The sequence below is a fragment of the Adelges cooleyi genome, unplaced genomic scaffold (genome assembly GCF_023614345.1).
Source record: "Adelges cooleyi isolate 19-005CV unplaced genomic scaffold, UGA_ACOO_1.1 ACOO_flye_CR_arks_rails_tigmint_CR_PRNA_108, whole genome shotgun sequence".
Classification (NCBI taxonomy): domain Eukaryota; kingdom Metazoa; phylum Arthropoda; class Insecta; order Hemiptera; family Adelgidae; genus Adelges; species Adelges cooleyi.
In genome coordinates, this window is record NW_026095761.1 from 6,458,632 (window position 1) to 6,476,519 (window position 17,888).

The 17,888-nt window shown below is 38.2% G+C and overlaps 1 protein-coding gene across 2 annotated transcripts in view; it reads left to right on the forward strand.

Moving 5' to 3' along the window:
• Positions 1–17,888, forward strand: part of LOC126842267 (protein Shroom-like) — a 123,346-nt gene that overhangs the window by 67,485 nt on the left and 37,973 nt on the right. For both annotated transcript variants that reach the window (XM_050579153.1, XM_050579159.1), the window contains 8 exons: positions 8,921–9,119; positions 9,859–10,053; positions 11,932–12,147; positions 12,230–12,468; positions 12,536–12,892; positions 13,696–14,011; positions 14,067–14,149; positions 15,557–16,393. In XM_050579153.1, the coding sequence (XP_050435110.1) occupies positions 8,921–9,119; positions 9,859–10,053; positions 11,932–12,147; positions 12,230–12,468; positions 12,536–12,892; positions 13,696–14,011; positions 14,067–14,149; positions 15,557–16,393 (2,442 nt within the window). The remainder of the gene's footprint in view (positions 1–8,920; positions 9,120–9,858; positions 10,054–11,931; positions 12,148–12,229; positions 12,469–12,535; positions 12,893–13,695; positions 14,012–14,066; positions 14,150–15,556; positions 16,394–17,888) is intronic.

Below are 17,888 nucleotides of genomic sequence, written 5' to 3' on the forward strand. Positions count from 1 at the left end.
TGATACAAATTAACACGGTCAAAAGATACTTATCACACAAAAACGCTGTGGCCATCTTCTTGAGGCTATACTCCACGTAGATATTATAACATATAATACTAAATGAGTGTTTAGAAAATGGCCGTCACATTTTTGTTTATAATGAAAGTGACCCTTCTGCTGGTAATGGTACCGTCAACGGTCGTTTTTGGATCCGGGTGAATATTTTTTTTTACAGCGATATGACCAAAGACAATAAAAAACGTTGTACCGCATGAGTTTCACTTGGGTCTGATATGGTTTTAGATAATACACAACATATTTATGTTATATTTACTTTTCGTTATATCACTGTCGATGCCCCGTGGGCGCCGTCACCGGTGAAACGATTCAAAAGCTTTGACATGAGAACGCCCGCGGTTCTCATTGTCACCGGACGACCGACGTCGCCGTCATTGCAAGTAAAGTGTATAATATATGTGTGTGTGTACTATGACTTTTTTCGCCATAAAGACTTCTTGCACAAGTCGAGTTGCAGTGTATAAAAATTGAAATGTGTCTACGTCACTAATGTAACCGATTATTGTGCCGTCCATAGACACACGCGATATAATGAACGTTACACACAGGCGTCATAATATCGGACCCACATATTATATATATATATATTACAATTATTATTATAGGACAGATGTAATAATAATATTGTTGTAAACACATTTATGTAACAAGAGAGACAAAGCGCTGTTGGACTTTTCTTATACTTGTCCGGGGTTGTGTTTTGTGTCGAGATGAAAATCGCAACCAGGAACCACCGTGTGCGATTACTTGCACAGATCTTACGACCGGAAACGCAGTACACATAATATATTATTATTATGTTTGGCTTAGTGTGCCGCGCGGGCGTTATGAGTGATATTATAAATTGCAATCGTATATTTTCGTCCGGTGTTTTCTAATTCGGACAAAAAAAAAAATGGTAATACCTAATTAACGTTCCTTAACTTTACCGTAACCGACATTAGAATAACGGCAGACGCTTTTCGGATATCTTTCCGTTTCCAAACAGTGAAAAGTCTAGCGTGCGTTACACCTACTGTACTGGCGAAGGTCAAAGCGGTGTGACGATCATATCATTATAATATTTACTTTCCGGCAACGATGATCAGTAATTGTTCAACCGGTTTTAAGTGTAGTTATTCGTGGAAGGTTATTCACACGCAAACAAAAATTTACAAAATACTTCCTTAATGACTTTCCACCCTGGCCGTCTTATGAAATATAACATCCCCCTATATGTATCAAGGGATTTAGCATAACCAACAATTTTGATTGAAATCCAAAACTAATTTTAACGGTATCTCGTACAACGTCCTTGACGCTGGGGCAAGTAAATCGTATCCTGTGCAGTTAAATGTTTACAATGCATAATTGGGGGTTTAACGTCCTCTGCTTAAACATACAGTTTGTCAAAAGATAAGGAAATATTTTTCCCAAAGTGGCATCTTTAATGTGAAAATGTTCATAGGTTTTTTAAACCATTTATACTAATTCATTAGTTATAATAAATTATATTTTTTTATTTCAGAGAAATTTAGAATAGGTATTTTTGTTGTTTTGTATTTTAAAATATCCAAACAGTAAATGTAATTTGTGAGATTTCTAAAAATGCCTATTCTGAATCACTATTTTTCGGGTAGATATTATTATGTAAAAGTATTCTTTACAAGTATGGCCTTTTGATAAGGCCACGTGTACCCTAAAGAGAAGGGTCGTGCACGCGGGTCATGATATTTTACCTGATCATATTATGACAGTAGGTAAAAATATTCCAATGTGTTTTTTTGTTATGTATGTATAATTGGTTTTAAAGGAGTCTGTTACGTGTGACGCAACGAGAAGTGTTTTCTATTTAATACGATTTGTGTTTTTATCGAGATCGTTTAGGTCGTTTATCAAGTCGGTTAATGTATCCCAACGGTGTATTGTGTAATAACAGCTAATATATATAAAAATTAACATATTATAAAAAGAGTTCTGTTTTTACAACGTGTATCGAGCGACGACGTTGCGTATCGGATAAGACCATATGCACAAGTAGACGTTTTGATATCGTAACCAGAAGGTGATGTTTATAAGAAGCCGCTCGACCGACATTTTGTTGTTATTATTATTATTTTCAAAATATGTTATGTTTTTGATGCGCTAGAATTTTTTTTCTCTACATGTGTGTGTGTGTGTTTTTTGAGTGCTAGTAGTCATAGGCTCTGTCATAGGGTAAGAATTATAAACAAAACGAAAACAATTTTACAGGTATACATTCCGCATTATATCCATAATATAATTTGCACAAAGATGAAGTATAATATTATCATTGATCATAATTTGTTATAATTAGGTCGAAAGAAACGATAATATCGGCAGCTATACGCGTACCAAAACTGAAAATGTATATTTTATTTTTTTCGGAATCGAATTCAAAACACTTATATCATGTCTCGTGGTGATGTGTTTTGTTGTTAAAAAAAAAAAAAAAAACGTTGACCGGTCTAAGTCGGTTCGCGTTCACTTTTTATTCGCGACCTATATAGCTTTATAATATCAATAACAATGATAATAATAACAATAACATTGATAATGATAATAATATAGTACCGATGTAGTATAAGTATGGGTAGAGACTAGGTAAAACTATGCGAGTACCTAATTCTATATCTCTACCGAGAATCAGTGACGTGCCGTGTAATTTAAGAAATTTAGCCAAAAAAGCATCGCTTGTCCTGCCCAAGGCCCGCGCCCAAAACAGGCGTATTAATAATACGGTATGCAATGGAGACTGAGAGTCTATCAAAAAACTAACCGATTCTATTTTGTCGTCAAAACGCATCGAGTATAATATTATGTTGTGTATAAATGTGTGACTGAGCCATATAATTGACTTTCTTTATTGCATGAATATGTTCCACTAGTTCGATTTTTTATTACTGTTAATAATTAATTGGTAAAAATTAAAAAATTAAATAAAAGTGTTATTATTGTAAATATCGAGGTGTGATTGGTAAGAGACCGTTTTCTCCGAAGCTAAATTATACAAAATTTTAACTACAAAATGATAAGTGTTTAATTTGCACGTTTGTCGGTCGACCTAATTATTGCCGTTTACTTTGACCCAAGTACAAATCGTCGTTGTCGCGAAAAAAAAACTCCCATGTGCTAAAACCTAATTGTTCAGGAGACACTAAAACGTGTAAAACGATTTATAGTAGGTAATACATTGGATGTTTTATCATATGATAACTTATTTTTTTCTGTATTCCGGGATACCAAAACCTCAAAATCATAATATTGGCACATAGGAGTTTTTTTGGCGGCAACGACGAAATACTGTTGTACTTGTTAAGATTATAGGTAAAGATTTTTTTTTAAAACATTTGAGACGACCTTTGGCCGGCCATTGTTGCTACAGTCGTGGGGTCGACAAATATATTGTCGTGACTCCCCTCGATCTAGAATAAATCCGAAACGTCGTTGTTAACTACATTAACATTCTTCTATCAAGGTTTCCAAGGTTCTTTTGTTTGACGGCGCGTGGCACTCACGCGCACCCGGCCAACGTGCAAGGCCGTCAATCGGCGTTTATTGGCATTTTTTTTTAATTATGCTTAATTTGTCGCAATAATCGAATATGGCACATGTACAAGCTATAACTATCTACACATTTTAAACGGTTGTTGTGTAGCGTTGTCGTTGTTTTTGGCCGGACCATCGTGGAAAAAGAAACCGGAGCATACCGTGGTGTGTCACTGTGGACATAATATTATGTGTTTTATAATCGATCTTTGTTTCGATCACGATCGGTCCCGGAACGAGCGACGGTACTCTCCGCGCAATGACCCACATACATTTTCGGTTTACATCCACTTTCACGCGATACAGCGAGCTTTGGATATAACAACAATACAAATTGCTCGCACGTTAGTTACTGGATGTACACTCGTTTATAGGGCAACAGCGCGCGTACGGGCAGATTGCAAAAGTCACCCAGCTGGATGATATACCGTAGCACGTTTTCCAAACAGGCACTGATCGAATTCCATAGGCGGAGATCAGGGAGGCTTGGGATTCTAAACGTAGGTATTTTGAAAAGCACCAAATTTAAGTTTTAAGGTGTTTTTATATACCAAGTCTCCCCCCCCCCTGATCTCCGTCAAAGCTGAGTTACCATAGTTTGGCCGGAGACGGTCGAAACGACAAATAACCCGTTCATTATGTACGAGCAAAATAGTGTATACAAAACCACCTGCGTTACACACTCTATCGGGTCGCCACTTGTTTGGCTGCTCCTTAATGGGCCGATCCATTTGGTTGCAAAACCCTCCCAGCGCCTATAATCGTATCCATTACACGCGCCGTTGCGTGGGCTGAAGCGGCGGCTGTGGCGGTGCTCTCAATTATCATTAGACTCTCATTAAAATTCCTCTTGTCAAAACGTTTTGACCGACGTACGTCCGCGGCCGGTTTACGGTTGCCTGTGATGCAATTGTACGTATATACTTATTTTTTTGTTGATAACTTTGCCGTTACATTAATATATAGTATTATCGGAGCTACAAAAATTCGTATGTTGCAAAACACACCGAGTTGGTTATAGGTTAACCCGGGTTTCAGGCCATACAATTTTGTCGAAGGTAGCCCAAACCGTTTCCATCAATGTAAAAACAATTTTGAACATCCCTCCGGACTGCAGCAGCGTGCTTAAATGAGCCCGCCCCTAAGATAATAATGGTTTTTTTTCTTATTTATGAGCTCAATAATTTTATCTATAGATGATACACGGGGCCGTTTTAGACGAGTTGCGGTTACGGGTCGGCGTAGTGATTATTATGTTGTTTCGAGGAGTTCATACGTGCCTGATCGCAACGGACGTTAAAGATCAGTCTAGTTGGAGTTTATCCGCGTGTATGTAAAATAGTTAAAAGAGAAGTACAAATGTGTAAACGCCAAGCCAAAGTACTTGCTGTGCGGGTACGTTCGGGTTAGGTCGGGCAAGACGTGCAAAAATTCCTCGGTCGGCGCGGCGACACCGGCTGCCGTCGTTGACTAAGGACCGGTTCACGGCCGCACGAACAACCGGTTTTCATTGCCAATATATTATTATTATTATTACTACTATCGTTATTATTGTGCACGCGTCCGCTTCCAACCCCTTTGCAAGTGCATAAGTAATGTTATAACGTCTTATAAGCGAGTGCCGACCGCGTGGGCGCGTCGGTTTAAACGCGCATTACTAGGTATTATTTTATAAAAAGCGACAACACTTTCATTGTTTTTCATCGACCGAGTGTCAAGTTACCCGAGACGTACCAGATGAAAAATACAACAACATGCAATTTTTCTAAACAACCCATAAGAAATACAGGCAACTTTTCCAATTCCTAGTCGGAAAATAATAATAATAATATGTGAAGTTGTATAAAAGTTATAACTTATAAATCGACCAAGCATGCCGTTAATTGGCCTTGGACGATTTGCGCACGTTGCCCAATGGTTTTTCCTCTCAAAAAACAAAAAGAAGTACAATGTTATTGTGCTATAGAAAACTATACGTAGAGGATTGGAATGAGCACGTTTTATAATTATTATTATCATTATTATTGTAACCATAACGTCGTCCCGGGCTAATGCACGGTGGTACTTAATTAATTGCCAGTGTTGCCTACCTATTACCGGTGGATAATAATATCCACTAGTGGGGGGTACCTACTATTCCAACAGCCGTGCTATGAACAACACGACAACATTATAATAACGTACTATGTGTAATTGTAAAACGCGTTGTTGTTTTTGTTTTCGGGCTCGGCATTTTTCCATACCCGAAAAATAAGCATCGGACTGCGAATTAAGAAATCACTATACTCCAAACGAGTATAATAATTATTATTATGTGCTGTTCGCCCCTTCCTGTCTTCGGTCCGCGCACCGTCGTCTCGGTTCGATCGCTTTTTTTATGCACATTCCTCGCAGTATGAATGAACTCGACGAAATGCAAACGAACCGACCGTCCCCGGTATCCTCTCTCTTGCACGATCCCAATACTCGAAAACATCTTGGCACTTTCCCATCAACCGACACTATAATAGAGTGTAGTGAGTAATGATAATAATATATGATGGGGTGGACTATGGCAACTTGGAATTATTATAAATAATGATAATATTTTCTTCTTTTAGGAACATGAAATAACATTTTATATTGGTGATATAATTGACTGAACATTTGTTTTATCACCTGTGGCTCAACTAATGTACCAATAAATGTAAAATTTTATCAACATTTTCATAATTTTTTTTTTTTTACAAACTCCATGTTTGGCCTCATGTATTTCTGCGCATTTTAGTTTTATTCGAGCTCGAAAAATGTTATAATAACTTTTTAGTAATAGCTTTGTAGTTGTCCAAGTAATTCTTAGCGTAATATGCAGTGCCGTTATAATGTAGTCAGTACCGATAATGAGAAAGTACCAACTAACCTATCGTCCGTCCGTAAGCTCTGTAGCTGGCGAGTAGGAGGGAAATACACAGGGGAAAATAAATATTATATTAATAAACCGTTATGTAATATATACACTCGTGTGTCTCTGAACAACAAAACACAATAGACCTCGGTCAACGCAGCAATAATGACCATGCAACTCGCGCCAAACTTGACACATACCTTCGTTTACTTCACACATTGTTTCGATTGCATCCTTGGAGCGCCGTCATTATTTCGCGTATCATTATTTGCACGAACTGTCTAGACTTTTCTTGCTCTCTCTCTCTCTCTCTTCAACGTCCATCTACACCACCGCCGTTAATAATACTTATAAAAAAATACTCTTGAAGAAACGGTAAACTTGAAGGAAAAAAGTACATCGACCTTATTATATTGGGGTTTCCGGATTTGAAAAAAGCTCATGTGCAATCGCAGGTACGGGTCGTGGTATTTGCCGGAGAGTAAGCACTACTGCTTCTAGCTGTGTAAGGCGCATGCCGGTCACACTGCGAGTCGACGCTTTGCTTATGATAATAATAATAATATTATTATATATTATGCAATTGTGCGCGATCGCGACCAGAACCCAGAGAAACCCAACAACCGGCGAACCGGTTTCGGACAATGTCCGGAATGCGCCGAAGACCTCGTGTCTTGTCTCTGTTTATTCTCATCTCGCTCTCTCGTGTACCCCCGTCGCCGGCCGTTCGCCTTCTTCTCGACCGGCCGGGCTAATATTCCGAATAATAATCATATTATTATTATTATTATGTACGACGGTCAGCAGTGGCGATGGGCGTGACCCCGGGAGGAGGAAATCCAGTAGCACGAACACATAAATCATTTGGGGTACGGATCGTTAGGTCGGAATCTGCGGCGGCGGAGTGTACGAAAAGCAACAGAAAATATGGCGTTTTAGTAGTTAAAATATCTTAATGGCGCACAATAATAATACTGATAACACAATAGTACGAAACCGGCGGCCGTACGTAATGAAGATGGTCGTTCCAAGACAATTTGGTATCCCCAAGAACTCGGTACTCGAGACCTCGCCTATTTCTTGAACGCAGTCGTCATCCCGTTCACGATCGTCGGTATACAATCTTTGTGGTCGAGTTTAAACGACAAATTTCAAACATGTTTGGCAATCACATCGATTGACATGAATTGGGGGAAGGGTTATTATGTCTGGACTTTATGGCTCACAAAAACCTCTATATTTTAAGGGGCTCCTGTTGCCAAGTTAACGAGCCGACTGCACCAGTAACAGCAGTATTGTCGTGATACTTGTTATCGAATCTTGTAACGACCCTCTAAAGAATTTCTGATGTGTGACCTGCGAGCTACTCGTAGTTAAACCATATAAATCACCTGAGCAGCACTTCTGCAATCTGGCAATCCAGAGCTGAGAGGCGAATGCTGATTTCTTCCGTTGGAATTGCATGTACCGATAGAGTTGCAAATCTATTCGTCCGAGAATGGAGGAGGAACTGCCGTTGCTATAATATTATAAGTGTAGGTAGATTAAAAACCGTAATTCGACTGTATATCGAGTGACAAAGCGTTTTAAACAATTTGACTGCATTGAACCGGGCTGTATAGTTGTATACGAACTAAACCGGTTCTCCTAGCGCGCAACACCAATACAATATTATAATATGCTATGTGCGGTTCTGTCATTATATATATATATTTATATATGTACGTACATTTGTGTATTTGAACCTATTTTATCTTGAGTCACTCGGAAAAACTATTTGCGTGTAACTATACCACGGCCGTTCGACATAAGACATCATCTGGACGTTAACTAACAACGTCGTAAATCATATAACGAATGGTTTTGAAAACGAAAATCGTATTGGATTTCATTTGTAAGTCGGTACCGGCAGTACATAATATATATACACCTCTACTAAAGACATTTTCGCACGGTACAATTGCGCATTAGATTAATATTATTATGTGTTGGTATCCCCCTTCAGCGTTGTTTAAGCGACACGGTGGAATAATTATTTGTTTTTTTTTTTTTGCCGAACCTTATATCAATGTAATCGCATTTTTAATACTAAACTTTAATTAAAAACGTACAAAAAGCTAATTAAACGAATTACACGAGCCGCATACCCGAGGTGTAATTAATTGTCACCCGGCCTCATAGTTCGTATGAATTGGATGGACGAGATATCTATTGTGTGAGGTTCGGAACATAATTAACAACAAGGTTTTTTTAATTTTGTGTCGTCGACAATTAAAGCCGTGTTAAAAAAAAATAACACAATTAAAATAGCGTCATCGTCTATTCGAACTGAAATTATAATTATAATTATTATTAAATTACCTACATGGAATTCTTTCTTGTTTGGAATTTACACGATTTAACGACACTGTATTATTTTTGTAACAGGATACGAAACGATGGATCGTTCTCTAAGGCCAACTGTTCTTCCGTGGCCACCATTAGAGAAATTCCAAGTACCAAGAAGCAAAGTCATCATATCGACGGTAAACAATACATAAAGTCCGGTCAAACGGCAACAGCACGCATGACAGAAACCTGCGAGGGACACACGGCACGGAACAGGGCACCATTGCCACCCATCGAGGTGAGTCCAATAGCCATTCCGCCAAAATCATCTTGGCAAACATTTTTTTTTTGCAACTTAGCAAAAACGGGGGGATGAATTCGCGTATAGATCCTCTCAAAGAAAACCCAGTAGTGCAATGATATACAAGTACCCTGTTATTTGTTATAGATGTATTTCATTCGACTGAAGTATTGATTCTTTGATTGTAAGCTACCACATTACTTTGGGAATTCTTACGGTTAGAATAATTTTTTTGTTACGTTTGTGAACTGCAACTCTTGGGTTGGTATTACTAAAAAAACATTTTCTTTGCGTTATAAATACTGCACTAACGTCTTTGGCAGTTTCTCCGAAGCCTGGTGTTCGTCGACAAGACGATGACGAACCAGAACAAGAAAAAAATACCACCGGTGGGTGTTGCGCACAATGATTGTACCTAAAATAAAATTAAAAAAATCGTTATCAAGGACGAATTTGAGGTCGACGTAGTTCGAAGAATCGAATACATGAGGGTATTTTTTTTTATTTTTTTAGTCCACAGTTAGCACAAAACAGCTCCAAGAAACAATGTGTTTTCCATTATTATTATATATTATCAGACTACAATGTGATATGGCTTCGGCTATTAATTTTTTTTTCCATCTCGTGACAAGGTTAATCTTATCATTAATTCAAATACCTCTGAGCCGTACATAGCAAACGGCACGACAACTTTATGGTACCCGGTTACACAATAAAAGAAATGGGGTGTTTCTAGGTCAAGGATACCGGTGGACACGAAAAGTTCCCTTCCTGGCCAGCCACCACAGGCCCTAAGAGCAATGGAATGTCCTCCGTTACCGCCAGATCGTCAAAGTCCTGGGCCGAACAAACCAGTTACCCGAAGGAACAACCGCCGCCCATCGTCCGACCGTACCCCAAGAGGCTCTCCAACGGTCTGTACACGCAGCAAGTAAGTAAATCGTGCCACGTGCTCTTGTGGCCGCACAACATAATTATCATCCGTTCACCACCGTGTCCACCGTTGTTGTGTAACCGAGAAATGATTCTTGTCGGTCGCAAAGGGCGTTTCAGTCATTTTTCATCTTCTCTGTTTTATTTATCCATAAAACACTCCGTTCTTGCATATCATACATGTATTATATACATACCGTACTCTTGTCGGTTCGCAGTCTAAGTAGCCCGGTGAAAGTTAATAAAAAATAAATTAGAAGCGCTCGTCTTAACCCGATGGTGGTTTAACATAACAGTAAGATACATGGAGTTCCGACGTTTCTGTATCTGGGTCCGTCTATTTGTGATAGTTAATTGATTGCAATTATCAATTGACGATATCGAATCGTTATCCTTTCTTCGGCGGATTTCCCTACCGTTATTGTTATTGTTAGTACAATATTATAATAATAAAATATTCGAATGTGTGCGCATGCTGTTAGTGGGTAGGCGGAGACGGGTCACTGACTTTGGACATCTGCTTCACGCTTCGGTTCATGCAACGCCTTCTTCATCTGTTACACGAGACAAGCAAATCGATTGTGATAGTCGAGCCTATTTCGCGCTTATAAGTATTTATTAGCTACTTTAAACGTCGTATCGATTCGGGAGGGGGAAAAATGTAACTAAATTACATAACCGTGTGGAGATAAGCTCGTCGTGAGCCGAGTGGGTTGAAAACGTGTATGTTCGGATGCTCGAGGTCTTGAGTGTCCGGCAAACGTTTTTCCAGTTGGTTGGCGTCAGGTCTCGCGAACATACCGGCTTTAATTACTCATCATGTGTTCAGTGTAATTAGGTTAGGTTAGTAAACAGGAATTGTCCATCTGCTGAGAACTGTCTACTGACTGGCCCTTAGCTTGTGATTAAGTCAGGCAGAACAGCATCGACGTAGAACGATGTAGTATACGGTTGTCTACGGTTACGACGTAAGACGTGTAACAAAAACCTTTGCAAATCGTAGGACATCCGATGTACACTACTGTACAAGCAACCGCGTTTAATGCAACGCACTAATGATATAATGATGATGACATGACATCCGAACGACGCGCATTTTTGTGATTCTACCAACGTCGCTGCACTCGTAATGATTTTGACCCGTTATTATAGATCTGCAACGGAGTATAATTGGTCTCATTATAGTCGGTTTTAGAACGGGATTATAAGAGTGGGGGGAAGGGGAAGGAAAGGGAAGCGGCGTGACAAAGATACACGCGGTGCGATTCCCAGGATCTTTTTTCGTTTACGGTAGAACGAACGATGGGTTTTTACGGATTTGAAATTATTTCTAAGTCTATCGATTTTTTCCCCCCTGTTACGGCTTGTAGTGGACACAACCGTGTGTATGCGGTAGTCAAATGCACCGCCGAAATGCAGTTTACCTCGTCTGGTCGCTTGAATTTATCATCTTGTTAAATACCAGCAACCAGCAGCCCTGTACAGTGTTATACGGTGGTCGTATTCTTCGTTCACACTCTTAAGGAATTCCGGTGTAATACCCGTCCGTCCGTCCGTGTGCACAAACCGTGTCCAACGTTCGCCGCGAATCGATTTGTCATCAATCGGGCCGTTCACAAGAAGAATCAGGCGTGTCGGATACGAATAATAAGCGAAACACTTTCGGTGTTGGCGGCGGCGGCGCGCGCAGTATAAGTGTATGTTTGTTTAGACGAAACCGGTTTTTGGGTTTGAGACTTTTAGATAGAGATGCCGCCGAAGTTTTTGACCCCGCAAGCTATTGTTTGTGCTGTCGGCAAAGAGTAGATGGAATCGATTAGTGTGATCTTGTTTCGAACCAATCTAATAGACACGGATTTTTAATGACTGTTCACAGCTCAAAACAGTGATGGAACGGTGTGAAAAAGGAAAACAACTCGAACCGCTGGACAGACTGCGTTCGATGAGAACCAAATCTGCTTATGTCGTCGACAGACTGGCGGCCGACAAAAACTACTGTGTGCCATTGACGGAGGACCCAGACACGACTAAACCTCAACTGACCCAAGCACAGCTGGAAAAGTACTCTAGAGCTTACGACGACTCTCCGCACGTGAGTATCGTTCATACCGTTGAACAATGTAACCGATGTAAACCTTTTTTAACTATTGACCGTTATCCTTATTGTTGTGTAGCGAGAAACAGACGAGTATTCAAGCTGTTTCGACGGTAGCGACAGCATGTTGTCTAGTCATCTGACTAAAGAAGAGCTGGAACACTACACGCGAATCTACGAGGAAAAGTCCACTTCCCAGATAAGCCTGACCGAAAAAGTGGTACCTTCGCACCAACACCAAACGTCGTACGCTCAGAGCGAGGGATACCACAGCTACGTGTCCAGCACCGATTCCACATCAACCCCTTTCCTGGACAGGTATGGACAATACACATTTACTTGTCTGGAGTACATAAAAAATATTTTAATGACATTTTTTTTTTAGGCTCCGGAGAGAAAACGAATCTGTCGTAGTTGTCAGCAAGGAAAAGCCCTCTCAAGGCCGAGACTCCAGTGCCAGCTCGGGATCTTCTAGCGAGACATTAAAGTGGCATGGTTCCAACAGCGATTTGAGCACGGTGTCAAACGGTGGCCATCGAGTGACTACTCAGCTTATAGCGCACAGTGCTAAAGTGTCGGCTCCTCAAAGACACCACTCGGAATCCGTGCAAAGCGTCACAGAAAATTGGTCCGCAAGTCAAGACATCAGGAACAACAATCCGAGGAATCACAGAAAACTGTTCCCTGTCAGCACGTATACCGTTCAACCGGCCGTGGTCATGGACGAAAAAACGTCCCCTAAGTATGAACTTCTCGTGGCTATAAACACAGTTGAAAATTATTATAAATCCTAAACGCTAAAATACTCATAATTATTTAATTGAAAGTATATTTTTAAATTTGCACTTAAAAATTTCTATTTCTAATTAAAAAAATCTAAAAATAATTTATATATACAATATATATATATATATATATATATAATATTACATTAATTCTCAGCCGTGGATTTTGTTTTCAGTTATTATTACAAAGTCTTCTTTTTAATTTTATCTTATTTCTTCGGTCATACTAGAAAAAAAATGGTTTATAGTATAATTTTAATGTTTTTATATGAATTTTACCAAGATTGGTTTAAGTTTTATGGCGTAGCATAAGTAATATTTCCATTTTCTCAATTCTACGCAGCTCAAAACGTACTACAGTTATTTTCATATTTTTCAAAATATATAAATTATTTTCGTACCTATAGTCTTCTATATACGCAAAAGTTAAGTGCAAGTTGAAATGAAAAAATGTGGCAAATTTTTCATAGTGTAACATAAGTTATCGCCGTGTAAAACGTTTTTATAAACATTTTTTTTATTTACCTATAACATTGCTTTTTACGGGTAGGGATTACTCAATTTTGAAGAGAGGAAATGGTTAAATGTTTTCATCTTTTAATTAATCTTCCGATTTGCCTAATAACTGTAAATTATTATGCGCTTATATTATACTTACAGAATTAATAGCTCACTATATTTTTTTTTTATAGCATTATGATTTCGTTCTTATTTAATTGACAGTTGTGGATTTATCTAATATTGATATTTATGTCATCAGGTCTCCACCGGCCTTGAGCGTAGCAGAGCGAATTAACGAATTAGAAAAGCAGCAACAGCAAGCTTCCAGCAAGTTAATGTACTTCGACCCGGAGAAAAAACATAAAGTTCCTGATCACTCGTTAAGGGCGATACAGAAAAGAGCTTTGTTGTCGTTCTACGAGAGACACCAGTCTGGATCTTCGTGGAGATCTGAGCCCCAATTATCGCCACCTCCCAGGCCACCGCCAATACCATCCAGGCCCAGACTACCGACTCCACTATCCAGACGTTCATCGATTTCTTCGGAATACGATTCGCCCACGACTTGGAACGATGTAAGTATTTGTATCATAATAAATTACTTAACCTAACTTTGTATCGTTATCGTAGGAATGCTCCAAGGACGACAGTTCAACCGACGATATTAAAGGCAACAACAACTGCAAAGAACTCAACAAAAGTCAACATAGAAGGTACACATTCATACGATTTCAACACATAAACCAAAAACCCACATAATAATGGCTATAGTGTTATTTTTTAAATATTATTATAATGGGATTCAATAATAGAATTCTTAAATAGTCTCAATTATTGTACAATGTTATTTATTTTATCAAAGGAAAATATTGTGCACAATTTACCAAAGTAAATTGTATGTCTCCATTTTAATGACAACTATTTTCAGACAGAATAAGATAAAATTATAGTTACAAAATATCGAGAACAATACAAAGTTTAAATTATTTTAATGATATTTTTAGTATCAAAATTTAAATTACGGTATATTTGTTTCAAAATAAAAATTGTAATATAAATAATTTTAATAACACAAAATAATAAGATATAATACTTATATCGTCTGAAAAATAATTAAAACGTCCATTAAAGGTCATATAACTTAATTTTTTTATGACCCTACTTATTACAGATATATCTTTAAAATTGGTTTATAAATATGAATGATAACATAAATTTCTTTTCTTAATAATATTAAAATCGTCTGTTGTTAAATAATATAAATTTAATCACATTTGTTAACCCGAGTGAAATGGAACAAGCGCCCGCTTTAGAACATTTCATTTTTATTTACTATATTTTTTATTGAACATTTTATTTTTATCTAAATTGTTTCGCTGGAAAATAAACATTCTATTTAGTCTGGGCTGTCACCAGGTAGGTACTAAAAACATTTTTCTGAAAAATAAGTTTAACGGCGGTAGGTATAGGCAAAACATTATACACATATAAAGTGTTTTTTTGCGATTTTTAATGTATAAAAATCCATTTTTTAAGAGCATTTAATTTATTTAAGTACTGTAAATAAGAATAATATTTTAAGTTAAAACAAAATAATAGAAAAAAAATAGAAAGCTGTCTTCGTAAAAACAATAAGAAGTTTTGCTACTATTTGAGGGGCCTTCACACGAGTATTTAACTTAACAAGCTAAAATGTTGATACATATAGTTTACACGCTTTTCAGAGTAAGCTTAAAACTGGAACGAGTTTGTTTAGGTAAAATATTCGCAGGTGTAAATGCCCCTTAGACCCATAAATAAACCATTTCCATTATAACCGTGATCACATTTTTTGTTCTTTGAATAAGTTAAGTATATGAATTGAGCTGTACAACTATTTTTTTTAGAATAACTACACAACTACAGTTAACGTATTATTACTTTATTAAAGAAAATTTTTACAATGCCAGTTACTACCGACTTATTTTTAACCGAGAATCCAACAAACCTTACTGGTGGATAATTTCAAGAAAATATAACTAGATGTCAACAATCTTTTTCCACACAAATTTTATGATAACACATGTTTTAAGAGCGATGTTGATGTTGTATAAATTACTAATGTTGTGTATTTTTTTCAGCTCTAGCTGTGGTTCATTATCAACCGCAATATTAGGTCCTATGGTTCTGGGGCCTTCAATATCCATCGATGATTGGGTACCAGAGTTGCCACCCAAAAAGAAATCACTGCAACCCGTTCGACAAACTCCGGTGAAACGAGAATCCAGCCCGGATTTGCCACCACCGCCCCCTATGGTCGAAGAAGAGTTGTTTGTCTCTGATGAACCCCTCCCACCTCCTCCGCCCGAAGCGATATGGCCCAAGTCGGAAGCCCTAAAAAACGACAAGTTCTTGAGGAACGGCAAAGAGAAGAGATTGGAGAGCAGTTTTAGCGCCGTCGAAGATGTTCTCAGGGAAAACAATCTGGACGAATTTCCCGACTACCGAGACCACCATATGAGTGAAAAATCAAAATCGCTGTCTTACATTTTTGACAGTACCCCTAAAGCCATGCCACAGACTCCGGTCAAGACGTCTGCGGCCGAGATGCACGTCAACGGCAACGCGGACGAAAAACCTAAGGAATTCGGTCGGTCGTCGAGCGTGCGAAAGAACAAGCTGACCATACCCAACAAGGAATACTGCAGGTCCGAGTTCTCCGCCAGGAAATCCGTCTTCCAAGGCGGTTCGGTACCTAAACAAGTGGTCATGTCGACGATTAAGCCGCCGGCGTTCAGTGCGACCACCGTCCAGAATAACGTGGTCAAGCATCAAATATGTACCCCGCTGAAAATTGCCAGAGACATTGACAAAAAAGCTAGATCCCCGTCCGCCAAGAACGTCGTCGGACCCATTAAGACTTCCGGTGTGTTCCCGCCGTCTTTGGAACCCAGTTGCCCACCGACTCTCTACCAACAGTGAGTAATTCAATTTTTTACTTGAAAAGCGCTTTAAAAAAACATTGCATTCCCTTACATGACATTTAAACGAGAAGCGGGCAGTAGAAAAAAACCTAAAAGTTTCATACGTGATGGAAAATTATATTTTATCGGGCCAATAATGTTGATACAACTTAAACTTTGTTATATTTACACTCCGTTCGAGCTTAATTGCTCAATTTTTATTCATTAAAGTTATAGTTCACGTGTGCACTCAGTGTTTCTATATGCCTGCGTTTCCTTTCGAGTGTGTGCATAATTAAGCTTTAGGGCAAACAAGAGGCAGATAAGACCGAACAGGCCCCGATTGTCTCGAGACAACAGCCTAATATTATATTATACAAATATTACTCGAGTCTTAATAGCCGCGAGAACAATTCAGGTCAAGGAAAGTATTACGTTCGTCTCCCTACCCTTGGCCCGGATCGGCCAATTGATATTATTATATTTTAATTATAAAACCTATGTAAACAATGGTCGGGTTTCCGCTTGCGGAGCAAAAACCACAAAATTGTATGACAAAAGCAATATAACTGCATACGATATATTATGTTGTTCAACCTGGTTACGTCAACGATACTACCAGATTGTATTTACTATACTGTTATTATTATATTATCGAACTAACTGTCTCTGAATGTTTGATACCTACCTAATTGTTCGTTAAATAGTTACACGTGCATTTTTTCCAATCTCGTTTAAATTCGTTTCTCTTTATTAGCTTTTATCCGATGAAATATTCGTTGGGTTTCTTAAATACTCCTGTCTTGTTTCGTCTCTATTATTCCGTTCGATTGTTTTAATAATTGCCCGTCTAATAGTCATAATTATTAGTAGTAATGAGTATTGTTTTTGTTTTCATTGTGACGTCCGCATTTTTTTTTATCGTTCCACTCTGAACGAAATCAGCGGTGGCATTATATCAAAACCAGGACACTATTATAAAGACTATGATAATAATTACTTTGGTAATTTGACGTCGATAGAGTTTGTATTCAAATTGGTAGTCGAATAATTATTGTATTCTTATAGGTAAAAAATAATATGCCGGTGTGTACGTTATTTCATTTAACGTCGTCTCGGTTTTAATGGTAGACACTGATTCTTGTTCACCCAAATAATAATAATAATAATATAGGATAAACCGATTTCCTGTTATTAATTATCATCGCTAACCACGGTGTATGTACCACCATAATAATAATACGGTCATATTATTATAATTATTAATATATTATGAACTGTTATCCGGTTCCGGAGGAACAATGCGTTCTAGGATATCGCACGATCATCGGCGGTGACGGGAATTAAAGTGTAATGGAAAGAAAAAAAAACAGCATTTAAGGTGTGCGGTCGGTGAAAGCCTATTGAACTCGACCTCAAAAATAGTTAAGATGATTGGCAAAAGAAAAAACCGTCTGAGGAAGTACAAAACTATTTCGGCTCCGCCGTCATGATGTCAATTGACCAAATA